Source organism: Protomyctophum bolini (genome assembly GCF_963924005.1).
Source record: "Protomyctophum bolini genome assembly, chromosome: 11".
Classification (NCBI taxonomy): domain Eukaryota; kingdom Metazoa; phylum Chordata; class Actinopteri; order Myctophiformes; family Myctophidae; genus Protomyctophum; species Protomyctophum bolini.
The window spans coordinates 15,097,878-15,117,120 of NC_137872.1; the positions used below are offsets into that span (position 1 = coordinate 15,097,878).

The window sequence follows — 19,243 nt, forward strand, 5'->3', positions numbered from 1 at the left end:
TTTGTAATAAACATCAACGCTGTCCGTCAGTAGCATCGACATGTGAATGCCAATGGACTGATCTTTTTTGTATCGAGTGTTCATCAATCCAATCACTGTGATGACTACTTTGACTACTGGGGTAAAGGCACCACTATGACTGTTACATCAGGTAATAACAAACCCTTTGTTTCATACTGAATTAACTTTATTTCTATTGTAATCTGTATTATTTTGGACCTGAATGGCATCTATCAAAAGCCATGTACATGTTCATTGCATTTGTGGATGCTAGTTTTTGAACAGGACGTACATCAAAATGTTACACTGTGACTATGGCAATTACTTTGACTACTGGGGAAAAGGCACAATGGTTACAGTTTCATCAGGTAAGTCAATTAAATAGTATCACAAAACATACAGTATGGATTGAAATACTGTGTCAATATGAGTTAATGACTGGCTTTTGTAGTATTGTAGTCATTTGTTTAAATGTATAAGGTAAGTTATTTATATCATAATAGCGAAGCTTAATGATTTTGGACAACATACAGTAACACACACAAGTTAAAAAGACATTTATAAACTGTTTATATTATTAATTGTACGTCTTATAGAGACAACAGGGTTATTGTATGCAATAGATGCCACTCTGTTACAGTGTGAACTATGCTTTTGACTACTGGGGAAAAGGCACGATGGTCACTGTCTCCTCAGGTAAGAAATGTTTTTATTATTATTATTTGATTTATTCACTCACATCATTAAGAGCAATTTTATTGAAGTTGTTCTGTTGTTGGTTTTTGAGAAAACCATGCACTAACTGATGTAGTCTGTAATCTGTCATGTAATCTATCAAAATCTATGGAAAACTGTGTTTTAGAGTCTTAATATATTTAAACAGAATTGGTAGGCCTATATGATATTTAATAGTATCTGACCAAATGGGCAGGACAAAATGGAAGTTGATAAGAATGATGACTGTGATAACTGGGCTTTTGACTACTGGGGAAAAGGCACACTGGTAACTGTATCCGCAGGTAAGTGATTCACACAGTTTTCAATCTGCATTATCTTAAAACTAAAGCAAGGTTATGATATACAGTACCAAGTTCATCTTAAAGTAGCTGATAATTTATCGTCATGTTAATTCATAAATGTAGAATCCTTGAGTGATGCCTATATCATAACCTTTGCAATTTAACCACTCAAGCCCTATACTTCAACTTTACAACAATCTAGCCAATCTTTAATATCACAATGCCTCACAAGCTTGTAGATCTGCTCATTTAAAAAAAGATCACCTATGGAATGCCCAAAATAGGGATAACATAGTGAAATTGATTATTTGGCTGTTAGAAAATTCTACTACGTATGTTGAATATGAAGACCGTAGCTTTTGGTACTAGTCAATGAGTATATTTGCGACTGTGCAACGGTGCTTTTGACTACTGGGGCAAGGGTACAATGGTTACTGTATCATCAGGTAAGAACAATTTTTATTGGTTAAAAGGAATAACAAATTGAATGTGTCTACTGTAATTGGATGTTTTTTTTCTTTAGTTCAGATTCAAGAAGATCTATTCCAAACAGTATGCCAGACATCTCAAATATGTAGTTGCTCTCATGCTCTGCCAGTAATATTTGCAAGTAATTAATTCTGCACGTTTCATTTCCCTATAGGATATTTATTAATATCAACCGCAAATACAAATGAAAATTCTGCGTTCTGGAAAAGTGTAAAATCAACGTATTTCTATTTTTACTTATTTGTATTCTTTTGTATTTCCTCTCCCAGCTACAGCGACTGCCCCTACTGTATTTCCTCTGGTCCAGTGCGGTTCAGGAGTCGGTGACACTGTGACTCTCGGCTGCCTGGCCACCGGCTTCACACCTGCTGATCTGACCTTCAAGTGGACCGACGCCAGTGGGACCGTTCTGTCGGGCCTGCCTACCTCTGGTTTTGTTGAATACCCTGCTGTTCAGAAAGGCGACAAGTATATGAGAGTCAGTCAGATCCGAGTCAAACGAGAAGACTGGCAGAACAAAAATGTTTTCAAATGTGCTGCCAAAAATTCCGCGGGAAATGTGGAAGTGGCACTTGAAAGACCAGGTAAGAAACAAGTTAATCATTTGTTATTTATTTGAATAAATCTTCAAATTAATTATTAGTTTGGAATTCCTTGTAAACTCCTTCCTATGTAAACTGTAACAGTTTTCTTAACAACAATCCTCAAAATGCAAAATACTTTAAATTAAATATGTGTTGTGGTCTAAATTTGTTTAAACAACTGATTTTTAAAACAAAAATATGCAGAAGTATGACATGATATACTAAACTATGGTCATTTCAAAGCTGCTTTAAAAATAACTAAGTGAAGAGTGTAATTAGCATAATACAGAAATAAAAATTAAAAATTAAAACACACGCTTATACAATTTCTGTCCACAAAATGTATCTACCGGTAGTTTAGTTTAACAAAATAATTAATTGTAATATCATAATACAGTAATAAAAATAAAAAATAAAAACACACGCTTATACAATTTCTGTCCACAAAATGTATCTTTGTGCTTAGATCATGCATGTTATGTGTGGTCATATCATGTGTTAAATGTTGCTTTGTTGCCTGAGAAAGTAATAAATGTTGACAGCTAAATTGACTATTATTGCCTATGCAAATTGAACTGCTGGCTTGGTCATTTTTGGCGCTTGGCATGCACTGATGTTACAGTATATATCTCGCTTGCATCCATTTTCTCCCTGTTCCCTTTCTGTGCCTTACTGAAATAATGCAAGACATTACGTGTGAATATGAGCTTTCAGTGAGAGCAATCATTGTTAAAAAGTATGTTTGTGGCTGGTTTGAAACAGTCTGTCAGGTGCTAGCTTGTGCACACAATGTACAGTATATGCAGAAGCAAGACTCAAGTCTTGTGTTTTACAAGACCAAACTATCTTTCCTTTCAGTATTTGTTAATTGTATGGCACACAGTAATGTTGCATAACATTGAAAGATTACATACAATTATTTGTTTCAATTGCCATTGTAGCAGCAGATTCTACTCGGCTTCTGCATATACTGTATAACATGCTTCTGCATACATCTGTGTATATATGTGTGTGTTTTGCAGTCGTGCATCATCAGTCACCAACTCTTGAAGTGCTGGTCTCCACTACTGAGGATGTGATGGAGCAAAACAAGGCTTCCTTCTCCTGCTTTGCCACTGGCTTTTCACCGAAAGATTATAAGATCAGGTGGGAGAGAAATGGCGATGAACTCAACTCGAGCAAATACGGTGTCATCATCAAGGATGAAAAGACGGTGAATGGAACTTTGTACAGTGCAGTAAGTTTTCTCCAGGTGAATCAAACTGATTGGACCGATGGAAAACCAGTAACATGTGTCTTTGAGGGGGGTGACGGAGGTGTGAACAAATCTGTAACGTACAAAAAAGGAGGCGGAGGAGGTGACTCAGGTGAGTAATATATAACACTGTGGTACTATACTGTATATTGAAATGCCAACTATTTTTCAGATAATGCAGTTTACTTATACTCCCTAAATCCTCTCTCCAGGAATAGGATGTGAAGATGAGATGATGACAATGAAGATCTTGCCACTGTCAATAGAGGCATTGTTTCACAACAAGCCAGCCCAACTTGTGTGTGAAGTCCTTGAATTAGTGCCAGGTGTGGAGAGTGTCACATGGCAGGATACGGATGGAAACGAACTCCCTAATGCCAGAGAGTCAAGAGTCAAGAACAAAATCACCGTTGCTGTAGACGTGATGTACGAGGAGTGGAACAAAGGGATTGAGTATATTTGTATTGCTGAGCACAAAGATGCTATTACCCCAAAGGAGATCAGCTTCCAAAGGTCAAATGGTAAGCAAATGATTCTCAACCTTATGCACAGCTTTGTGTGTATCTGTCTGTCTCTGTATGTCTGTCTGTTTAAGCACAGAATGTGCTCAGCTGAGCAATGTATGATGATAAAAGCGCCCTTCACTTCACACGTGTGTGATTTTGAATCTTTGGGACCCCACAGCAAATTCCTCACTGTTAAATTGTGTATGTGTAAAATGGAACCAAATGGTTCCATTTGTACACTGTCAGAGTTACAGTAGGGTCCCCAGACCCAACATTGAGAAACAGTGATGTGCAGTATGTAATGAAATGCATATTGTATATTGCAAATGTATGTGTAGTAAGACTGTTTAATTCTACTTACATTTAAGTGCTGATATAGCTTTTGAATTTACATTCAGCAGACCTTATCAATACATGTTCAGTTCAGTGTTAATTGATACCCAGAAATAATATGTTGTGTGTGTTATCTGCAGCAAAATATCTAATTGTTATACTCTCATGCTTGCAGAAGGAAGGATTGATCGCCCATTAGTTTTTCTGCTGCCGCCAGTCGAACAAACTAGTATGGTGACCCTGACTTGCTATGTGAAAGACTTCTACCCCAAGGAAGTTGTTGTGTCTTGGCTCATTAATGACGAGCCTGTGGAAACTCTGGGCACAAAAGAGTATGTGTATCATACCACAAGCCTTATGGAATATCGAGACTTGAGAAAAGTCAAGTACTACTCTGTCTATGGCCAACTAACGTTCAGCAATGCCACTTGGGGAAACACTGACACGGTGTATAGCTGTGTAGTTTACCATGAATCTATGATCAACACAACTCGAGTTATTGTTAGGTCCATGGTGCAAAGAACAGCTGACAAAGCCAACCTGGTCAACCTCAGCATGAACATCCCTGAAAGTTGCAAGGCCTAGTAGATGTCATTTTGTGTCCCCGTGTGTTATGTCTTGTTTTTGTTTGTTGCTTGTGGTGTGACATCCTGTGTGTTTACTAAAGCAAAATGAAAATCTAAATAAAAAAATAAATCTAAGTAATTATTCTGCTGATGTATGTCCCGAAGTTCATTTTCAGTACCTACCCAATCACTAATGAACATTTTAGTTTAAGTTAGTTGGTAATACATAAGTTAATCATAAGACATGGTTATACTAGATTGACAATCACATTATTGTGATTTTCTTATTTCTTACATCATAATTGCATACTCGCACTCACACTGACTGATCACAGACTATATAAGTATTTAGTATTACTTAAATTAACTGTCAACTAAGACAATTTCAGAAGTCCGATCTTCATTTAGGCTATTTAGTGTTGCCCCTGTGTCTTGTCTTAGTGTGTTTGTGTTCACTCTACTGGGTCTTGCCCTGTGAATAATGGTGCATGTTCAAAATCTATTTCTCTAACCTACTGTAAATGTCAAGATGTTCTTTCAAAAGCAAGTCAGGCTCACTGTGATTACTGGTTTATACTTTTTTTTTAAAGCAAGAGACAAACAGTTTAGCCTACTTATACATCCGATGGCAGACAGTTTAGTCTGCTAATTTATGTGACATTTTAACCCATGAAACCGGGAAAGCATCTGTGTCATTTTAGATTTTAGCTATATATATATATAACAACATAAGTTTTTCAGAAAACTCTTAGGAGTAAGAACAATGGTTCTAAAAAATAGCAGATATACATCTGCTATTTTTGAACCTTTTTGTTGAACGTGAATAAAACATTTTCAAATGGGGTCCTTGGAAGTGAAAAGGTTTGAGAACTACTGATTTAGAAGGTATTTCTAGAATCAGCCGGTTCGAGCAGGTCTCAATGGGTATAAAAGCATTAAAGCAGAGAGAAAGCCCAAGCATCAGCTTCACAGTTATTTGATTAATTTTACTAGGTGACCTTTTCTGGTACACATGATCACACTACACCACAAACAAACTATTAACAGCAGTCACATAAGGAAAGCTATATTAGTATTGAAATGTTTAATCAACATTATATGCTGATGTGATGCCATTTTCATCTTCACAGTACAAGCAGATTATCTGGTTTTGATTGACACCCATTGGAGTCACAGAGCAGAGACAGATCCAGATAGCATTCAGAACACAGCCCTCACCTTCATCTTCCTCTTCCTCATCACTCTGGTGTACAGCATTGGGACCACTATCATCAAGGTAAGGACATATGAACTGTAGTGGAACAGCTATATGATTGCAGGATAATATCGGTTTTATTAAATAATGCCATGCATATACCGTAATGTTACATTTTGATTTGACCATCCAATCTGATAATAATAGTGCATAAAGAAAGACTGTTAGTATCTTATTCATATTACTGATCTAGATTTATTTCTGTTTCATTTACAGGTTAAATGAAACAAGAAAGGACAATTGAACTGTGTTTAAAGTCACATTTTTACCAATGGATAATTTGTGTATTTCTATTATTGCTACCGAAGGTATATTTTTTATTATTGCGGCCGAAGATCGTACTCATGTAGGCCTACTCTTTTCCTAAATTGTGTGTACTGCTTTCCATGATAGCTTTGTAAATTGATTATATTCATAAATAAAGATGTAACTATAGAGAGTGATTCAGTGTACCGTAGTCAAGTCCTGTTGAAAAAAGTTCTGTTGAATTTCAAGTGCCTTTTTGGACCAGGGTGTTGCATGCTTCCCTGATCGCTCAGTCCTGTCTTACTCTAACATCTGTGCAACAGCCTTCCACCTCCACCTGAATATTGTAAGTATATGTAAAGCACAACGCCACCATCTAGCTAGAGTAGAAGGATACTACAGTTCAGTGTAGAGTATTGTGTTTCCATTGCACAAACGCCACAGGCATGTATAACATCATCAAAGCTCTAATGTACAATCATCATTTTACAACTAGCCAATTCAAGTTTGAAACTGAAGTAACAATAAATAAAATGATATGTTCTGTCTCAGTGCAGAGGGTTGTGTCTCCGTCCATCACCCTGTACCCTGTCTGGGACCATAAGGACAGGACTTCACCAGAGAGCCTCATCTCATCTGTGCCCTAAATCGCTTCTATCCAGACAAGCCGAGTGAGGAATGGCAATTGGACAGCCATAATCTAAACACAACAACAGTCCAAGAGAAACTGCCAAGCACGGAGGGCGTTGAAAAAACCTTCAACAGACCATTTTCAGCAATATGCAAATAATACTGAGGTTACAATGTGGTTCTATTAATGGCCTAGCTGTGTTCCAAAATGTTTTGCATTTTTGTGAGATCTCAACAAAATGGTTATGAGAAATTTAAATTTCAACTAATTTCCCTAACGGGCAGTGACTTCACACCTGGTGTGTGATGCACCGTTGCTCAGTGGCACAGTGGCTTGTTTCACTTCTGTATTTCGGGTGCTGTCTTGAGACCATCGCTTCCGCCTGCTGCCTGCCTCCTGCTGATCTTACTCTAACATCTGTGCCTTCCACTCAAGGTTATATTTAAATTAAACTAAAAAAAAATTATTTAACGGATTAGTCTTTGTCAATTTGGTAGGCTTTGTCAGCACAACAACGCTGTCAACACAACAAGCATCTGTAGACTGCATATGTCTATTGACTGTGAGTCAATTGCCTTCACAAAGTGTTTGTATATTGAAATACCGTATTCTGAACGTAATACTGAAACTAATAGAAACTAATTAACATCTAAACAATAAAACTAAACTGAAATTAGCAAACCAACTCCGGAAACTAACCGGAACTGAAGCAAACTTATAAAAAACTAATTAAAATTCAAACAATGAAAAATACAAAAATATAACACCTCTGCTTCCATGTCCACCTGGCAGCAAAACAAATCACAACTACTCCATCTAGATCAAGTAGTAGTATATTACAGTTTGCATTCCATGTAGTCTAGGACTCTAGATCTAGAGTATCTTGTTTCTTTTCACAAAATCCACAGGGATCCTCGAAGGTGAAATATCACAAAATCATTGCACATGTCAATTTAAATTTGAGACTAACAATACATAAAATGATATGTTCTGTCTCAGTGCAGAGGGTTGTGTCTCCGTCCATCACCCTGTACCCTGTCTGGGACGATAAGGACAGGACTTCACCAAAGAGCCTCATCTGTGCCCTAAATCACTTCTATCCAGACAAGCCGAGTGTGGAATGGCAATTGGACAGCCATAATCTAAACACAACAACAGTCCAAGAGAAACTGCAAAGCACGGAGGGCGTTGAAAAAACCTTCAGTCTAATTAGCCAGATTAAACCGGATAAAGACAAGTGGAAAAAGGGGTCAATTTTTAAATGCATATCCAGACACAATGCAGTTGAATCAAATCAGTCAATCAGTATTTGTACAAGTAAGTCCCCCTAAAAATCATAGAAATACTTATTTTTCGGTTGGAAACCTTATACTGTCCATTACTTTTCAGGATTCAAATGAGAAAATAGCAAAACAGTTCTATTTTCTATTCTATTTATCATTTTCAATTATGATGTTTTCAACATTACTTTAACTTCTATCCTAGATAGACTTTTTATGTCATTTTCTTTCTTCTGACAGTTCATCCACCTTCCTCTCCGTACATTCATTTGGACACCCCCAGCTTGAAGACAGTGATGATGGCAGAGTCTGAGGTGACAGCTACGTGTGTTGTCCACACTGCCCTTGATGCCAGGGTCACCTGGTTCATTGATGAGAACATCTCACCCAGTAAAAACAAAGTGGACAAGGCCAGAACCACAGCTGCTATCATCAGCAACCTCACTGTTTCCACAAGTCAATGGAAAAACTTCATTAGCATAGCATGTAAAGCTGAACATCGCTGCTTCAGTACTACTTTGAAGACCGTGAGTTTCAAAGGTAGGAGATATTGGAGAGAAAAATGCTATTAAGTGATGGTAGAACACTGAACTTAAGCAACATTTCTTGTTTTTGTCATCAAGGTCATACAGTGAGAGATCCATCAGTGCTGATCAGAAGATCTTTCCCACAATCACTAAAAGAAGACAGTGCTGTTCTGGAATGTCACGTCACTCAGATCTCCTCCAGAGATCTCTACATCACCTTTCAGGCCAATGGAACGGAGATCTCTGAAAAACTGTTTGTTGAACTTCCTGCAAGCACAGATATCCATTTAATCACTAGACAATTCTCTGTTCCCAGAAATTACTGGAATGAACAAACAACTTTCACATGCACAGTGAACCAAGGCTTCTCCAGCAAGTGGGTGTCAAACTCCACTGGGAAGTTCTTTGGTAAGTGATTTATTGATCTTATTTAATGTGTTGTTGGTGAAATATTCATATTTTCTTTATTTGTCAGCTGTCATTTAATTGTATTCAATTTGCAATGGGACTTTTAGGTGACCCATCGATTGAGCTTCTCCTAGCTCCTAGTGAAGACCAGGTATCACAGAAACTGGTGTGCTCTGGAAGTGGCTTCAGCCCTCAGATCCAATGGCTTGGTGAGTCTGAGAAGATATCCGGACCAACCAGTGACATCAGGATGGGTGAAGATGGACGTGTTGCAGTAACCAGTCATCTCAACATAGCTCAAACTGAATGGAAAACAGGGAAGTTCGTCACCTGTGAAATCTCAGACCAGTCAACCAAAAGAACTATTGGAAAAAACATTAGCCTCTGCTCAGGTAGAACAACCAGAAAAACTCACAAAACAACATTATGATCCCCCTATCAAACATGTCATGAAATAAAATATTTCTGAATAATTTCACACTGTACAGTTCAGAATAATAAGAAATTTTGAATTAGGCCTAATTCAAGGGATGGTTCATAAGACAATACACAAAAATAGATACATTCATTCAATAACAGCTAAAGTGCTCACTGCAAGCCATTGAATATTCTCCATATTATTCCTTTTCAGTAAGGCCATCATCTCAGACTGTTGCTGTATTTCTTGAGGGGCCACCTCTCAAAGAGCTCCAGGAGGTAGATGAACAGGTGCCCATCACCTGCCGTGTGGTTGGCGCAAATCTTGATAATATTTCCATCCGTTGGAAAGTGAATGGGACCAAATCTTCTCAAAATTCTACTATAGTGATAACACAAAGCCACAGTAACGGGACAATGACTATCCGGAGCATCCTGAACGTGTCAGCAGACACTTGGGCTGCATTCATACAAGTGTCCTGTGAGGCAAAACAACAGTGCTCCAGCCAAGGCTATGAGGTTCATATCAGCAAAAACACAGGTATAGCTGAATGGATAATTGTATTGTATATGCAGTTTGGTGCAGAATTAATTAATTCACTCAGAAGTGACTAGGCCTATAGTTGAGTTTCCTTATACCACATACATACCACATGAATCCATGGCATTTCATTATAGGCCAACATTTTCCAAGAAATGGATTCTTCTTCAAAATTCAAGAAAATGTAAAAAATAACTTCAGAGAATTTCAACAATCCAATTGTGAATGGTTGTAACGTTTCCCCAGTATCAGTGACCCCCTCCCCACCGACAGCCACCCTGCTGCAGGGTTCTGGTGGGCTTGTGTGCCTGGCGTTTGGCTTCAGGCCTGCGACCATCAACATCACATGGCTTCTGAATGGCAGCACGGAGCTGCAGAGCTACAACACCAGTGAACCCAGCAGGGATCCAAATGGGAAGTTCAGCATCCACAGTCAACTCCACCTGACCCCACTAGACTGGCTCCCCGGGGTGGTCTACACCTGCAGGGTGACACATACCACAACCACCTTAGCCCTGAACATAACCAAACCAGGTGCGTTTGTCTCCATTATGTCTTTAATCTGCTGACAGGTGCAAATGGTAGAACCTGGCCGTTTCGGAGTGTTCATGACATACTTCATTTAGCCTTTTATTTACACTTTTACCAATGTGGTAGGCACAACTTTACAATACAGTTACAGTGAGTTTTAATAGATACAAGGATCAACATATTAACCATTTAAACCCTTCCGTCCGCATCTTTTCACCCAATGTCTGCCTATTATGGCAACACAAATCTCTTTTCTTTCACAGAGATTCTAGAGGAGGCTGTGTTCTTTGACGAGAGCAGACATGAACCTATCATTCAAGACTTGGCAGAGGTGAATTGGTACATGGCCATCACCTTCCTCACCCTCTTCTTCATTTCTCTTCTTTATGGCACCGTGGTCACCCTCATGAAGGTGAGGATGGCAGGGTAGTTGTACATCACATATTTCATGACAAGCAGATGTTGGTACCTGCAGGGCATGTCTGCCTGACGCACCTCGAACGGTGCCTAAGCGCCAGCTGTAGGGTCTTGCCCCTTGCTCACCATGGGTAGTTGTACAACACCCTGTATTGTTGGAGTGGTTTGCATTATTTGTTCAATAGTAACAACTTATGCCCAAATACTAATGAATGATGAAATAGCTAATGTACAAGCTCAAAATCATTGTGATGCCATGCGTTAGTGACAGAGTAGATGTAGATCTGCTATTTTACTACTATCATGTTCCGTTTTTCTTTCAGATTAAATGATGAAGACCACTGAAGGATGGACTGGATCAGTGTCTGCCATGATCATGATGGGAGGGTCTTTTCTTTTCCCTGTTTAAGATAATAACTGAATAATAATAATAATTATTAGTATTATTAAATAAGTATTTAATAATACTTATTTCTGAGATTGATATTGCATTTATTTTACTTTATTTTATTCATTTTTCATTATTTTTCATTAGCTCATTTCTTTCACACGTATAGAACGGCCTTGAGCAGTAATAATGTAAATGACCTAATTGAAGTAAAAAACGGAATGTTCTCATATAGGATTACTATGGTCCAATACACGAAGATGATTGATTTTCTTTATTTTACTGCTGATGCTCTCTCTCCTCTCTCCTAGATGTTTTAATATAACAATGTCATAACATGTATATCATAAAAATATACAGGAATCACCATTTCGTCAATCAAAAAGTGGTTCCATGTCTGAAATCAAACCTTATTGGGGCATGTAGATGATATGCTGAAAGTTTTATGCTTTGAAAATGCACACTTGGTTTGGTTATATGCCACACTAGCCTACATGGTACAGTATAGCCTGACACTCTGAAGGACACACTGAATTTCCATTTAGTTATATATTTTTTAATGGGCGTGGCTACACTGGCGAGCGATTCAGGGCTGGAGCCAGGCTAGGTACAGATTGGTGGTACTAGATACACGTATGACAAAAATCAGCCCCGTCTGAAGTGAGTGTGCTATACTGTACGTGTGCTGTACATACTGCACAAGCCCTCATCCCTGGCCTGTGTGTGTGTGTGCGTGTGTGCGTGTGTGCGTGCTAGGCGGTGAAACAGTGACACTTGGTGGTGAACAAATGCTATAACGCTATTTGCTCTGCCCTTAGCCTAAGAGAAAAGGTCAAGTATTCCATAGTGTCTATCTCGTTGACTACTGTGAGTCTGTGATCCAATCTTCCTTGGTAAGTAGTATGACCTGTAGCCATTTCCGAGTGATGGCTTTCTTACAAGCTACCAATATGATTTCATACATCACGGCTTGTGAGTTCAACAGGAATTCTCCCCATATACAGAAAGAAAAGAACAATCAATTTCTATTTAAAAAATACATGTAGCTCTGATTTCCTTGATAACTTCTTGACAGTATAGGGCTGGATTTGGGACAATCCCAAGAGATATGGAAATGATCTTCCATCTTTTTACCACATTGTCTCCAACATTGACCCTCTCCCTGACCGCCCTGCTGGAAATTTTTGGGGGTGATAAAGTAACGTATTGTATTCTTCCAAGCAAGCTCCCGCCAAGCTTTACCATTGACAGCACATGCATCCAAACAGAAAAGTCCTGTCTGATATAAACAACATCAAACTCACCAACATTGCAGTGTATGAAAAGCTTGAATTATCCTTTATCTGGAAAGTGTTTCTTTCATAAAAATCCACATCTTGATGATGTCATCATTAACACAAATGGTCACAAGTTCAACAAAAACAAAAACCACACTTTAGCCACGTCTTGTAGTTCACTTGTTGTACCAGCATTGTCCGCTAGAGGATGCAATAGCTCCATCTGGCATTTTATCATTGGGATTTTTCTGTCTGAAAGTCCAAAAATGAAATAATTAATACCGCAATAGAAGTTAGCAGTGAATCGAGCGATGCATATGATTTAATTTAACAGTTTGCAAATACTACAGTGGTACGATTATATGATGAGCCCTGAGCCCCGAGCCCTCTCTGTCTGTCTGTCTGTCTGTCTGTCTGTCTGTCTGTCTGTCTGTCTGTCTGTCTGTCTGCCTGCCTGCCTGCCTGCCTGCCTGCCTGTCTGCCTGCCTGCCTGCCTGCCTGCCTGCCTGCCTGTCTGTCTGTCTGTCTGTCTGTCTGTCTGTCTGTCTGTCTGAGAGAGAGACTGAGTTTGCGAGTGTGTGCCAGCCAGAGTGCACGTACGCGCGATCACGCGTGCGCACCCTTTCTATGAGTGTGAGCTGTGCAGTGTTTGGATCTGCTGTTGTGTACATTGTGGGTTTGAAGGAATGCACATCTGGGAGGGATGAGACGCAGGGCTCCTCACCATTGGCCGCTTTCGAGTGTGACCTGGCACCGAGTGTAGACCCGATTGGCTGGGGACAGTGTGGCAGCCAGCCCGAGCCTGTGACGCTGTTGCCAGGATGGAGTCACGGCGTGCTGCTGCCAGTCTCAAACGCAGAGGGGCTGCCGACAGGGAAGCAGGGCACCGTGCCCAGCAGGCAGCCAGCGAGCGTCTCTCTGTCTGACCTTCCACACCCCCCCCCCCCCCCCCCTTCACTCCTATACCCTTGTGCCAAGTTCCCCCCCCCTTCCCCACGCACACACACACCCCTCTGGATCCTGGCTTGACCCCACACCTTGTCTCTATGCATCCATGGAGAAGTAATGGCTGAACATCTGCACCGAGATGATTGTCAAGATTTATATGAGTGCTTCTCTAATGGCCACTTGACTAGATTGGTATAATTATTATGGTGGTCAGCGGGGTACATCATTACCATGATTACTGCATGATGTTTTGAAGTGCCATTGTGCAGGTGGCCCTCCCTCGCCTTGTCACATCATGTCACTCCAGGTTCCATGGAGGAATGTCAAGTGAAGTATGATAACTGCAAACTCAAATCTTTACTCAGAGACTGTGTAAAAGTATAAACAAATGGACCATAAGAGTCCATTTGGTTGTGTGGATAAATGACCACTGAGGATTTTCATGTATACAATCTGGAAATAGGGGATTGTTGTCTCATCATAGCCAGGTGCTGGTCTGGAAAAAAGAAGTAGCTAGATCTTCACACGTGGTATAACGTTTGAGCCACTGAAGCCCTTGTTGTGTCTAATGGTGCGTTCACACGGGCAGATGCAATGATACATACCATTCATTGTCAATGTAAGCCAGCAACATGAAGATACAAAGATGCAAAGATGGAGGGGAAAGGAACTGGTTGGAATAACGTGTTCCTTCCACGCGCTACGTCCAACCAGGGAAACCCCTGTCAGGTGTAAAGGAGCAACTTGGACACTCAGGCATGAAGGAAGCATGAGTTCAAGTCCGTTGCTCTCCCCTTGTCCCCCATATATATATATATATATATATATATATATATATATATATGGGGACTAGGTTGGTGGAGGGTGTGTAGAGCCCAGGATCACATTAGATGATTGACACAGGGGTGAAAAATGGGTTACAAAATCGTGGGATAAAAAAAATATATTATATATATATATATAAAAACACGTTTATATATATATAAAAAGGACGTTTGTATAGCTGCTGCAAAAGATACAAAGCTACAAAAAAATGAATTGGCTTCAGCTTCAGATACAAAGCGACAAATATTCTGTGAATCATTGCATCTTTTGCAACTGCCCGTGTGAACGCAGTATTAAACACGCAACTCCCATTTTAATATCCATATTAGAGGAACATGTTGTATGATTTATTACGTAATTACAGTATAACTAACTTAACACCTCTGCTCCCCCTTGCACTCACATCGAGCAACACACTGCTGGGTCAAATGCTGAATTTCCCTTCACTGATCCCTCAGGGGAACACTATTTTTTAATCTTGTATAGAGATAAATTGGGTGGCTGCGACACCATCTAGTATGAAAGTTAATTGGTATAATGCTGTATAGCTCCCAGCTGCATTTGTGTGTTGTAGACCTGATGAAGGCCCCCAGGGCCCCTAAATGTTGTCATATATGTTTTATAAAGGGTAGCATGTAAGAAAGTGTAGTTACCCAGCTTCTTAAATACTACAACCTATGAATATATGATCACCACAATAACCATCATTATAATAGTCAGTCACTGTCAACTTTACCCCAAACAATATCATCTTTATATTCATCTAAATAATAATCACTGGACCACCATCATTATCATCAAATCAAACGCAAAACCTGGAGCAACAGGGCCTTCTCTGTGGCCCAAACACATCCGAGACGCCCCCTCACTTTCTACCTTCAAATCCGCACTGAAAGCCCACCTGTTCAGAATTGCATTTCCAAGCTGATTTGATTTTAAACTTGTTATATGCACTGTTTTAATTGGTTTCTTTGTAATTGTTTTTCTAATAAAGTTGTCCTTAATTTTCTTGTTCCCCCCCTGGCCCCCACACATTAGAAGTGTCTTTGCGTGTCATGAAAATCGCTATATAAGTCCCAGATATTATTATTATTATTATTATCATCATCAAAAAAACACATTGTCAAAATCAGTGGTTAGCAATACTGTTAATTTCTTGGGAGTGTTTTGGATTGACAATATCCACACAATTTTGTTTCAGTGTCACAAATTAAATATGTTATTGATGAGAATGGAAATTATGTGAGTGACAGCCACATGCCATTGCCTGCTGCTAATGAATCTATACGTAGAGCGACAAAAAAGGACTGGAACATACATTTATAGAAATTCATGTAAATGTTATGTATGTCAACTGTCTCCCACTCCCAATAGAGAGGTGTTTGCATTGATATCTGAAGAGCCAAAGACTTGAATAAGACGGGATCGAGGCATGCAGGAGGCAGGAGCTTATGTCATTATCGCGTAATACTGAAAAAGAAAAAAAATATATATATATATATATACCGGTACAATAAGTATACCCATAATAGGATCCGGTTTATCAGCAGTGGTAGGGGTCCCTGAAGGACTGGTGTAGAAGCCATCCTCACTGTTTAGTATGTCTATTTATTATTATTATTATTATCACAATTGTTGTAGTTATTATTTGGCATTATTGGGTATTGGTTTGAGTGGTTATTAAGTATTGGAATCACTGTTTGGACACCAAGGGCACGCCTCCCCAGGCCTAATTGATTGATTGAGAGAGAGCATATGTAGGCCTGGGTGATTGGGGAGCGGCATGCACCTGGTGGACAAACCAGTTTTACCAGACAGAACACGGAAGAGACAACACAGAAGGAGCTGCTTGTAATGTAAATGTACCATGCACTTTAAAGGAAAGTAAATACAACAACATGACATTGAACCTGTGGACAATCTCTTTCTTTGACCTGCGTACATCCATAGTCCCTAGGTGCATCAGTGGGTTTGTTGGCTATAAGGTAGAAATGTTTGGAACCAACAAAGAGCCACAACAACTGGACTCTGCATGTAGTTGAGAACCACTGTTCTAGAACGTCATGCTCAATGTTTTCACAGCCACATATGCAAAATAAAAATAAAAACTGAGGACTATAGCTTCATAATGTCAAAACACCTTGATGAAGTCCAGGATTGGCAAAAACACTGCATGGGGAATAACTCACCTGCAGTATGGAGCTGAGTGTGTGATTATTCGTCTTTTTATTTAAATAGGAATATAAATGAAAGGCAACAGCTATGCCTTTATTTTTAGAAGGTAATATGTTCAAACAGATATATGAACAGCAGTCTTTGAGATATCAAAAGAGTCTGAGTCTCATCTTGCTGAGCAGATTTAAACAAATGCTGTCTCAGCATTCCTTGGGTACATGGAGAGAGCAATCATGACTCGAGGACAGAGCTGTGTTGAGTATTGTCTGCGTGCTGCATTATTTTTGAGTGAACTCATATTAGAATAAGCAACATGGTTATCTTCAACTTTTTTAAGCCTAGAGGGCAAAACAGCCTACTATGAAATTCTAAATACTCTGTAGAATGCTTATTATTCATAAGCTGAGGGAAACGAAGGCGCCTAACACAGATGATATGTGTGTGGTGGGCCGTCAATCATTTCCCTTATTTTGTTTGTTCACTTGACAAATGAAAGAGAGAGTGGCAGACTATGAAAGGCATAATAGACCATGCATGGCCATTAAAATAAATCTCAAATAGGTTATTATATTTCACAAATTAGATATTTTACGGAAACAGCTATAATTGTTTTTTTTACCTGTCACCAACACCAGCCAATAGTATACCATTACCAGTACTCTTGCTTTCCATCAGTATTCTACTATTCAGTAGATGTCAGGTTTGACTGGTCCCAAGAATGAATTGCCCCCCAACACTGCCAATGAGCATATTATTACAATTTAAAGCTAAGATAAAACCTACAGGGATGCCCCCTTAGTCAGCTGGTCCAGGGACTACATACACAAACGCAAGCACAACCACCAGATGGAAAACCCATTGGACTCAAACAGATTATAAGAAAACAAAAAGAAAGCTACCTGGCATAGAATATACATTGCCTGAATACCTGAACACTGTAAAAGACCCAAAACTTAGGAAAGCATGACGATATAAAGTAGACCTTTAAAGCAGTTACCTGCAGTACTTATAAGAGTGTGCAGTTGTGCACCCTATAGCTGTGCTTAAGGTCACAGAGAGACAGGATGATTTGTATAGTGTCTCAGAGTCTGAAAAAGTAGAGACACGTCAGAGCTCTCCAGGACAGACGAAACCTCTGGCCTGTGCTTCGAGGGGGGCCCCGACCAACGGACTTTGTGATATAGCAGGTCGTATCTGCTTTTATCCATGTCATTTGATGTTCATATTCATATCACGTGGACCCATTCATTTTGGGATATGTATCCCGGTAATCATTAAAATATGCCATTTCTTAAGGTCCTACATGTTTACAGCCTGTTTATTGGACTTTATAACCTTTGAACTCAGTACCGACGCATCACTAGGTACAGACTCAGTGAACACAGCCTTGTAATAGAGAAAGGCCGCCACAGACAGACCCCGCTCCCAAGGGAAGACAGACTATGCACCCACTGCACACAAAATGTGGTGGAAACAGAGCTACACTTTCTAACCACCTGCCACTACCAAGACATCAGAGACACATATACTTCCCACAGATTACACACACACAATGTGAGTTTGAAACTATATGACTAATGACAAAAAAAAACCATACCTATTGGGAGAAATACAACAATGTGCAAACACGGCAGCAAGATTTGAGAACTGTTGTGACAAAAGAAGGATAGCCATGTGGAATACAACCACCCTAAGGACTACTATCTGTACCAAGTAGACCACTGGACCCTGCACATGTAAACAGAGCTGCTACCTTTAAATAGATCGTAAATCTGAGTTTTTCCTGTATACTATTTAAATAGTCCTGAGAAAAGAATGCTGCCATTTGTCCCAAAGTGACTGCAAAGAATTGCTGCTTTAAAAAAATAATAAAAAAGGATTTATACCCTAGCTGTTATAACATGTAACGATGCAATGTGAGATAGCTCTGTTTACAAAATGTTTTATTGTATTGTACTTGCTTTGGCAATGTAAATGTTTTTTTTCTCATGCCAATAAAGCTCCTTTGAATTGAATTGATAAAGTACATTAAACAAACACAAAAATATAAATGTGTGTTAGGTAGATGATTTCTCTGTTGTACAATGCTTCTTAAATTCTTGGCAATAATCTGTACAGCATTGGAAAGCCTGTTTATTTAAGTGGTGCCAATCGGATAAGATTAGTGGAACAGGCCTGCAGGTCTGTTATACAGTGAGATCCTATGGGGACTTTAGGAGCCCCCCAGGTACCCCATATACCTTACCTGTGAGTGTATATTACATAAAATAAATACACTACACAGGTATATAAACTTTCATGCAATAATTTCCATATGCGACAAGAAAATACAATTATCATTATCCACTGCCTGCAGATCTTTAACAATGACAAAAAAGTCTCCTGCAGCCTAACAACATTCATTCAGTTTCACAGCATTTTCTCACCAATTAGCATTGGATCCTTAATGGAAATAATTCACAAATGTATGTATCTGTATCTCACAATTGAGGTTGTATTTTGCTATATAAAACAAAGATTTGTTCCTTTGTCCAATATTGAGATATGCACAATGCACACCCACAATTAAAAGAATTTTCCTCTGGCATTGTACCACATAGCAAAGTATTTCTTTCTCTTTCTTCA

The 19,243-nt window shown here is 39.2% G+C and overlaps 1 protein-coding gene and 1 gene segment (V, D, J or C); both read left to right on the forward strand.

The window, feature by feature from the left end:
* The first annotated feature begins 108 nt into the window (after positions 1-108).
* On the forward strand, positions 109-4,848 carry LOC308324052 (Ig mu chain C region membrane-bound form-like). The segment is given in 5 exons: positions 109-151; positions 1,778-2,092; positions 3,115-3,459; positions 3,560-3,868; positions 4,362-4,848.
* A 3,664-nt stretch (positions 4,849-8,512) lies between these two features.
* On the forward strand, positions 8,513-11,376 carry LOC308323299 (immunoglobulin heavy constant mu; the record flags this gene model as incomplete). The annotated part of the gene is made up of 8 exons (XM_080775020.1): positions 8,513-8,520; positions 8,622-8,704; positions 8,788-9,099; positions 9,207-9,491; positions 9,731-10,057; positions 10,304-10,591; positions 10,852-11,000; positions 11,329-11,376. 8 exons carry the CDS (start codon positions 8,513-8,515, stop codon positions 11,335-11,337), a joined length of 1,461 nt encoding a protein of 486 aa, XP_080631146.1. The 3' UTR covers positions 11,338-11,376.
* Between the last annotated feature and the right edge of the window lie 7,867 nt (positions 11,377-19,243).